Below are 9,583 nucleotides of genomic sequence, written 5' to 3' on the forward strand. Positions count from 1 at the left end.
TATTTTCCAACTAACATTTCTATTCTGTTATTGTTTTCTAGGCTCCAAGCCATGTGTACGGTGGACACAGTAGTCATGTAACAAATGTAGATTTTCTGTGTGAAGACAGCCATCTCATCTCCACAGGTGGAAAAGATACAAGTATTATGCAGTGGCGAGTCATCTAAAGGGAACTTCAGTGTGAACACAACATAATCACGCGATGACCGTGAGCATACTTCTGTAAAAGCTGCATCTTTAAGACATGTATTTGCAGTTAGCTTGGTCACTGTGATTTTCGTTTTGTTTTTGTTTAAAATTTCTTACAAACCTCAGGAAAATTTTGCCCTCTGCCGGTTACCTTAGCTTAGCGATTCAAGAAGTGTCACTTCTGAAAAGCAATTTCTATTTTCTCTTTTATTGTACAATTATGAGACAGTTCAAATCTAATATAAAGATGACTCCAAGGTTTACAGAGCGGTGGTATGAACAGAAGTAACTGGTGAATACTTAGTAACTTTTCTAGAAACTCTACTAAAATGGTCACAGAATGCCTTTCCAAATACTGTATATATGTTCTTAATTCTTTCACCATCTACACTCCATGTAATCTACCTATTTAGAGTATTTATGGCAACACTGAGGTACTGAATTATGACGGTTAATGATTCTTTGACCCCAAAAGGCTAAACCATACCAGAGGAATGCCGAATAGCCGAGCAGCATATCGACTCAGAAATGAAGGTATGGCATGCATTAAATTCTTCCTGTGGGTGGATTTCTGTTCCTTTTGTAAGCAACAGATTCTATTACAAATCGATTTAAAGACTTCAACAGGAGATGCCCATATTTAACTGGTTCTTGGATTGCGTGCTGCCCAAACAAATGAAAACCAACTTTTTCCCAGGCATATGAAGAATTTCTTATGATGTTTGAGTTATCGACCACCCACGTGCCCATTAATGGTTAAGACATTTAACTGCCATAATCTGTATATTAATCGGCATGAAACGGTATTGTATTTGTATAGGATTTTAGCGATTCATAATAAATGGGTAAGGCTAGGCTTTACTTTTTTATGCTTATGGATATTGTATATTTGTATTTTAAGACCAAGAAGGCCAAGTCAAAAGAATATCTTTTAAGTGTACCATAAACCTGCAGAGGGAAAAGGAAGTCTTGAAAGCCTACATGAAATATTAATGTGCAACTTCTGGTCCCTGTCTCTTGTGCATGGATGGATATTTATAGTATGAAATAAGATTGTGTTTTGCTATGAAGTCATAATGGAGGTGGCATAAAATGGTTCAGAAGGCCTTATCAATTTTGATCGTGTGCTACAGATTGAAATGTATTGTTTACATTGGGGAATGTCTCTAAGATTTTAAAATAGAGGAATAAACTGACACTTAAAAGCTACTATTAAAGTTTTTGCTTGTTATGGACAAGTAAATGTGTTGAATTCTCTGAACTCTACAACACTGGTTGTTTAGAGTGATTAATTAAATGACACAGAATAAATAAAAGTTTGAAACATTTTCTATTACATCTCCAACCTGCTATGTTGAAAGTGCAGGTCGCCAATAAAAATCATGTATAAAAATGAATTGTTTGTGTGTTTCCTTACTTTACATCCACATCCTGTGTGGTCCCACTCAATCTAGCAGTGAATTTTGTATCCTTTTCTTCAGGCAAGTGGATATTATTAAACACCTACTGAGTTCAGAGTTCTGCAGGAAATGCAACAGAAGCAAAATATATAAAATCAGACATCTTTGACTCCTCCGACGCAACAGGAGCACTACTACTACGGGTTCACCCCACCCGTCATTATGCTGTAGGATTTAGAGATTTAAATTACTTTCTTTAATAAGTGTGTACACAAATGGGTTTTCTGTGCAGGCTTCGTTTTTATGGACTTGCTATTTGATGGGTGAGTAAGAGCTTTTAACCTAATTGCTTAGGTGGTTCCCACATGGTTCCCAGATTACTTGGTTACCTTATGTTCAGCAGGAATCTGTTTAGAGAAGCTATGGTGTTTATGAGGTACTGTATTGAGCCCATGTGATGTGGCAGAGATGGGGAGATTCTATTTGACTTCTCAGTTTTTTCCCCAAACAGAGCAATTCTAGGACATATTTATTTCTGTGGAAAAAAATTTCCTTTCTCTGGCTTCTGGCTAAGTTCAAAATGAGTGGACCTTTTTTAAACTCTCCATTTCATTTGATTTTATGATTTTTAGGTTACAGTTTTACAATCTGTGTTCTCTCTGGAAATCTATACATTTAGTCAATTGGAAAAAAACACCTGTTTAAATATTGACTTTTGGTATTACAGTATGCAAACTTATAGATGCTGAAGAAAGAGATATCACAGTAATGGTTTTATTTTAAATCTAATCCGGAGATGAGGTACTGACTTATTTGAATGACAAATTGAAAATTGAATTTCAAGAACCTTTAAGTATCTTTAGGGTAGTGATACATTTACATTTATTCTCAATCTGCAGTTACTCTTGTTAGGGAAATGCAAGTAACCTTGAAGGTTCCCTAAATGATTTCTAAATATGTGTTTTACTATCCCTATTACAGTGGACTCCCCTCTCAAGATGACTCCCCTCTCAAGATCGCACCTGGAGAGTTTCCAGTACGCTACCAGTCTCGGCTATGGGAGGGAGAGTCAAGCAGAGGCATACCCACTCCATTCCTAGCTTAGGCAGTGGCTAGCGAGTGGAAGGCAATCTGCTACAAATCAAAATTCACCTGTGGTGGGCAACAGCGGTATGGGAGAGAGTCAAGGGCAGAGACTCAAGTTTACTGCACGGAAGAAGGCACGAACCCATAATCCTGTCTCTCAAGCCCATAACCTAGGTATTATCCTTGACTCCTCGCTCTCATTTCACCCACATATTCAAGCCATCGCTAAATCCTGTCAGTTCTACCTTCACAACATCACCAAAAGCCCCTTCCTCTCCATGCCAAATGGCTACCACATAATGCAGCCACTTATCTTATTCCACCTTGATTATTGTATCAGCCTCCTTGCTGACCTCCCTGCCTCCTGCCTCTTTCCACTCTATTTCCATACTCTATTCTACTGCCTAAATCATTTTCCTTCAAAAACATTCAGACCATGTTTCCCCACTCCTCAAAAAACTCAATTGGTTGCCCATCCACCACTGCATCAAGAAAAACTCCTCACCATTGGCTTTAAAGTACTTACCCACCTTGCCCATTCCTTCCTCACTTCACAACTCTCCTCCTAAAACCCAGCCTGCACACTTTGTTCCTCTGGTGCTAACCTCACTGTACCTCAATCTCGTCTATCTCACCGCCAGACCTTTCGCTCACATTCTACCCCTGGCCTGGAATGCCCTTTCTCTTCCTAGCAGGCAGATAATTGCTCTCCGCCACCTTAAAGCCTTATTGAAGCCACATCTCTTCCAGGAAGCCTTCCCTGACTGAGTCCTCCTTCCCTTTTCTCCCACTCCCTTCTGCACAGCTCATACTTGCTCCTTCATTCATCCTCTATCCCTTCCCCATAGTATATATATATATATATATATATATATCTGTAATTTAATTATCTATTCATTTATATTAATGTCTGTCTTTCCCTCTAGACGGTGATCTCACTGTGGGCAGGTTATGTGTTTTATGTTATATTGTACTCTCCCAAGCACTTAGTACAGTGCTTTGCACACAGTAAGCACTCAAATACAGTTAATAATAATAAGGCAGTGGTAAACTGCTTCCCTATTTTACCAAGAAAACTATGTATGCACTACTGGAATGATTGCAGATGGAGGTGGGACATTCTAGGAGAGATGTGTCCATGGAGTCGCTATAGGTCGGTGATGACAGCATAAGAGAAGACTACAGCAGACAAAAATTTTTAATCCTGTTTGAAAGAGTGAAAATGAACTTTTTTTAAATCTCAGCCCCAAAAAGAATTCCTTGAAAGTACTCTAACATCAATACAGTTACTTCACCATGCCATAAAATACTGGTGATGATAGAGCTTTCTAAGTTGATGAACAGAACAGATGTCAGGCTAGCAGTTCTTAAGAGTTTTTTTTATGTGTGCTTATTTATTTTGTGACTGCTTCTTCCAAAAGAACTGTTTATGATCAAAGTTTGTGTCAAATGATGGCCAGTCCAGGCGTGACCAGTCCAATCCCGTGAATAATGGCAGTATTAAAAGCATCCTTCAGTTCCAGCAGGTGAGCAACAATTTAGGCAGTTAGATGCCACTTCTTAGACCTTGGGCATACCTGAGGTAGCCTTCTCTCTCGTAATCAATCAATCAGCTGTATTTATTGAGCTCTTCTGTGTGCAGAGCATGGTGCTTAAAAGCAGAAAAAGAGCTGTAAAACACAAAATCACCTTGTCCAACCTATCTTACTTCCCTGCTTTCCTACTACAACCCAGCCTGCATACTTCAAGAAAGCAGTGTGGCTCAGTGGAAAGAGCTCGGGCTTAGGAGTCAGAGGTCATGGGCTCTAACCCCGGCTCTGCCACTTGTCAGCTGTGTGACTGTGGGCAAGTCACTTAACTTCTCTGTGCCTCATTTAGCTCATCTGTAAAATGGGGATTAAGACTGTGAGCCCCACGAGGGACAACCTGATTATCCTATATCTACCCCAGCGCTTAGAACAGTGCTCTGCACATAGTAAGCACTTAACAAATAACAACATTATTATTATTATACTTCACTCCTCATTGTACCTTGATCTCATCCATTTCCCACGTCTTACAAGTGTCTTGCCTCTGGCCTGGAATTCCCTCCCCCTTTCATATCTGACAGGTGACCACTCTCCCTTATTAAAAGCACATCTCCTCCAAATGGCCTTCCCCGAGTAAACTCCCATTTCCTCTTTTCCCACTCCTTTCTGCATCGCCCTTTCATTTGGATTTGCACCCTTTATTCACTCCTACCTCAACCCCAAAACACTTATGTACATTTGTTTATTTGTTTGTAATTTATTTGTTTATATTAATGTCTGTCACCCTCTAGACTGTAAGCTCATTGTGGCTTACAATCACAAATGCCAACTGTGTCATATTGTACTCTCCCAAGCACTCAGTGCACTGAGTCCTCTACACACAGTAAACACTCAATAAATACCATTGATAGTTATCACAGGGTAATGACCAGTCCATTGACTGGGCTTAAACTGAGCACTGATCTTTAACTTTCCAGTCATTGTTTTCCATATTTCAGCATCGCTACCCATTTGACTATTATCATCTCTCAGGATGGTCATTTTGTGATACTGACCCTGCCATGATGATTCTGCCTAGAGATGTACATCCTCCCTCCCCCTCAGTGTAGCACCCTCCTTCCTGTTATCATCAATGGTATTTACTGAGCACTTACTCTGTGCAGAGCATTGCACTGCATGCCAGAAAGTGTCCATCTTGGTGGAGGCATATGTACTGATGATAATTCAGGTCCAGGCCCCCAGTGGGCTCCCAGAAATTATCAGATGCTGGTGGAACTCATCATTGAGAGGATGACCTGTAAAATTGCAAGAAAGTAGATTTGGGTATGCTATCTGGAATAATTTTTCCTTGTTACCTTTCTAGTGATACAGATTTTGAATGCTGTCTATTATCATCAATAGTATTTATTGAGCACTTACTATATACTTCAATAAGTCATATTGAATGCTTATTGTGTGCAGAATGCTGTAATGAGTGCTTGGGAGAGTACAGTACAGCCGAGTTGGCAAACACAAACAGCTCTATTAGAATTTGCATTGAGAGCATTTCTCTCTCTGAACTGCTTGAACGTGATGTGAAATGTAGCCTTCTTCTCTTTTTCCCTACAGCTCTTCACTTTTGTTCCGTACCCAAGTAACCAAATTTATTAACTTCCTCGACCCCCAGGAAGTCCCTGATTGTGCTTCCTCCTCCATTTCACCCCGGCAGGCTTTTGGGGGTGGGTGCAGGGTTTTGGGAGGATGAGACTTCAAGGAGATCAAAATCCCCAAATCTGGCCCTTATCCAGGGATGAGTAAAACACCCGGGCCAAATCCAAGTCAGGCAGAGTATGGCTGTAGGCTAGAGGCCAGTGGGTCTAGGGGGAGGAGAGGTGCCTGCAGATTGAGGCTGAGGAGCTGCATCCGGGCTGTAGGGAGGAGCAGATTGAGAAGTGGATTTATCCCCTCCTCGGTGGCTCTAAGGGGGCAGGGTGGAGTAACTCCAATTGCCTGACCTTACCCCAAACTATCGGAGGTGAAACATCAAAGCTTCAAAGGGAGGTAGAGGACCCACTTTCCCCCTCCTCTCCATTCAGGGTTCGTTGTGGCAGAGGTTGCCTGGTAAACCCATCTTGACCATTGCTCTCCTTTTTTCCTTTCCTAGTAGGAGTAATAGTATTGATTGAGCACTTACTCCAGGCAAAGCACTGGGAAAGAAATACATGGATGAGGTCTAGACAGAGTCCCTGGTTCCCAATCTAAAAATAGAGGCAGTGGTAACAGACCCCTTAAACATCTCATTTCCCCATTATCGTGTTGTTTCTCATCTGCCAGGCCCTTGACTTAGCTGTCCTCCTCTCCTTTACAAAACAAAAGGAGGAATCCAGTCATATCATTGATAAGGCTGGCAGAAAAACCCCAACTGTAATTTTTTTCTTATCTCCCAGCCCTAGATGGTTTGTGCTCTTAGCATTACCCTCGATCCTTTTTTCAACCATTTAGTGAAGGGTCTGTTTATCACCAAGAAAATTCAAACTCACTTTTAGAAAGATCAGGTAAGACTGTCCTGTTGATGTGCAGGTAAAAGATCTGTTGCACTTCCTTCCCTGAGAAATTTGGTAGATTCAGCATTAGACTGTAAGCCCCTTACAGGGATTTTGTCTATTATCTATATTACACTCTCCTAAGCATGCGTAGTTCAAAAGATACCACTGATTGATTGATTTATTTGGCTATATTGTGTCATGATACCAGACACAAGTGGGGTGCCAGTAGTGAGAGGAAGCCAGAACCCCAGAGTGGCACCTCAGTAACACAAAAGGGGCCAGAGCGGGCATTTGGGGAGAAATTATTTCAAAGTGGACTCTGGGTCAGGGCCTCCCCCATGGCCTAGTGGCTAGACCCCGGGCCTGGGAGTCAGTAGGACCTGGGTTCTAATCCCAGCTCTGCCATGTAAGCCCATCTCTGGGCAGGGATTGTCTCTATCTGTTGCCGAATTGTATATTCCAAGCGCTTAGTACAGTGCTCTGCACATAGTAAGAGCTCAATAAATACTATTGAATGAATTTATCTGCTGTATGACCTTAGGCAAGTCACTTTACTTCTCAGAGCTTGTTACTTTATCTGAAAAATGGGGATTGAGACTGTGAGCCCTATGTGGGACAGGGACTGTGTCCAACCTGATTAGCTTCTATCTACCCCAGTGCTTAGAACAGTGCTTGACACATAGTAGGCACTTAACAAATATCATCACAGACTGAACTGTAGTGGGCCAGGCAGACAGAGAGCCCTGGGCCACATTACATGCTCCTGCTCTGAACCCTGCGTGGCTCCATGGGCACAGCCCATGAGTGGAGCTGGAGGGAGCCGCCTCTTTTGATGGTGACAGGCAACCCTTGGCTCAGCCTGTGGGTTCCTGGCATCCTCGCCAAGCAGAGGGAGAGCTGGAGTGTTTCATGCCCCTGATGCCCACAGGCCCCTGGCAGCAGTTTTAAATGGCTCACCCACTTAGCCCCAGCGCCTGCTTGTTATTCTGGTAGAGGGTATTCTTAACTTTGGCCCTTGAGTAGTGCTAGTTTGTGGGCCTGGCCACATTCCAGAGCTCCAAAAGATACTCTCAGCGGCTGCTTCCCTACCTGTCACCCCCAGTAGCTCGAATGTGCCAAGCACTGTTCTGAGCACTAGGGAAGAAACAAGATTATCAGTTTGGACACAGTTCTTGTCCCACATGAGTCTCACAGTCTAGGTAGAAGGAGTAATGATATAAACCCCATTTTTACAGATGAGGAAACTGAGGCACAGAGAAGTGAAATGACTTGTCCAAGGTTACACAGCAGGTAAGTGGCAGAGCTGGGATTAGAACCCAAATTCTCTGACTCCCAGGCCTGCGCTTTTTCCTAGTGGAAAAAGCTTTTCACTCAAATACTCAAATAAGTAGTCAAATACCAGATAGATTGATTTAGACAGGAAGAGAGCCAACATGGCCCTGCCACCCTAGGTTACATCATCCTGTCAGCTACCTCAGCACTCAGCTGTATAACTGCTTATTTAATGTAGCAGTGTGACCTACCAGATAAAGCATGGGCCCGGGAGTCAGAAGGACTGGAGTTCTAATCCCGGCTCTGCTGTATCTACTGTGTGACCTTGGGCAAATCACTTAACTTGGTTACTTTGGTTACCTCATCTGTAAAATGGGGATTAAAATTGTGAGACTCATGTGGAATGTGGACTGTCCCCAATCAGATTATCTTTATCTACCCCAGCAGTTAGTACAGTGCCTGCCACATAGTAAACTCTAAACAAAGTCCATAGAAATATAAATTGCTTATTTGGGTGAAGGGTATTTTTTCATTTATATCTATTCTTTTATCTCTTGGACACCTGGCAATTTTTGTCCACTTGTTTCTCTCATCAGAAAATGGTGAGAGCTGGTGAATTTGAAGGGGAAGGGAGTTCCAGGCGGGAGGAAGGGTATGAGCCAGGGTTTGGAGACAAAAGAGTTGTGAACAAGGCCAAGTGAGAGAAGGTGAGCTGGGAAGAATGGGGAGAGTGAGTTGGGGCATAGTGGGAGAAGAGAGTGTTTAGACGAGAGAGTGAATGAAGTGCCCTAAAGCCAGTAGTCAGGATGATGATGAACGTGATACAGGCACAGATATAAGTAGTCTTTGTCCTGCCTAATAGGTCATAATTTAGCCATTTTTGTTAAGGTTATTTATTCTGAAATTGGACTTTGAAAGGAGGATCTAAGGTGATCCCCTAAATATGATGCTTCAAGATGGAAAATCTTCTATTCTCTAAACTTCTGATTATCTGGCTTCAGTCTTAAAAGTATTAGCTCTCTTTATCTTTCCCCACCACTTTCTATTTCTTAACTGACATCCTGTATCCCTTTATCACCACCACCACAGCCCACCTATTTTATTATTTACAGGTAAGGATGAGGGCTATAAAAGGCTCAACCTGAGGTGGTAGTGGGTGAGACATACATAAAAAAAGAGATAAATGAAAATCTCCAAGAGGGCAGAGATTCTGTCTACCAACTCTATTGTACTGTAACAATAATAATGAGAAGCCATATGGCCTAATGCAAAGAGCGGGGGCCTGGGAGTCACTTAACTTCACTGGGCCTCATATTTCTTCAGCCGTAAAATGGGGTTTAAATATCTGATCTCCCTCCTATTTATACTGTGAATTCCATGCAGGAGAGGAACTGTGTTTAACCTAATTAACTTGTACCTACCCCAGTGCTTGGAACAGTCTCTGACACATAGTAAGCACTTAATAAATACCATTAAAAATAATAATCATTGTGATATTTGTTAAACACTTATTATGTGTCAGTCACTGTAGAGAATACTGGAGTAGATCCAAGGTAATAAAGTCCCACATAAGGCACACGGA

At 41.9% G+C, this 9,583-nt stretch overlaps 1 protein-coding gene and 1 non-coding gene across 4 annotated transcripts in view; both read left to right on the forward strand.

Moving 5' to 3' along the window:
• Positions 1 to 1,586, forward strand: part of EML1 (EMAP like 1) — a 204,870-nt gene extending 203,284 nt beyond the window's left edge. For all 3 annotated transcript variants that reach the window (XM_039911997.1, XM_029067993.2, XM_029067999.2), the window contains one exon: positions 42 to 1,586. In XM_039911997.1, coding sequence (XP_039767931.1) covers positions 42 to 167 — 126 coding nt within the window. In that variant the 3' untranslated portion in view covers positions 168 to 1,586. The remainder of the gene's footprint in view (positions 1 to 41) is intronic.
• Positions 1,587 to 2,593: 1,007 nt separating this feature from the next.
• LOC114816916 lies at positions 2,594 to 2,731 on the forward strand. Its single transcript, XR_003764725.1, has one exon. It is a non-coding gene; the product is annotated as a small nucleolar RNA SNORA7 (small nucleolar RNA).
• The last annotated feature ends 6,852 nt before the right edge of the window (positions 2,732 to 9,583 follow it).

The sequence above is a fragment of the Ornithorhynchus anatinus genome, chromosome 1 (genome assembly GCF_004115215.2).
Source record: "Ornithorhynchus anatinus isolate Pmale09 chromosome 1, mOrnAna1.pri.v4, whole genome shotgun sequence".
Taxonomy (NCBI): domain Eukaryota; kingdom Metazoa; phylum Chordata; class Mammalia; order Monotremata; family Ornithorhynchidae; genus Ornithorhynchus; species Ornithorhynchus anatinus.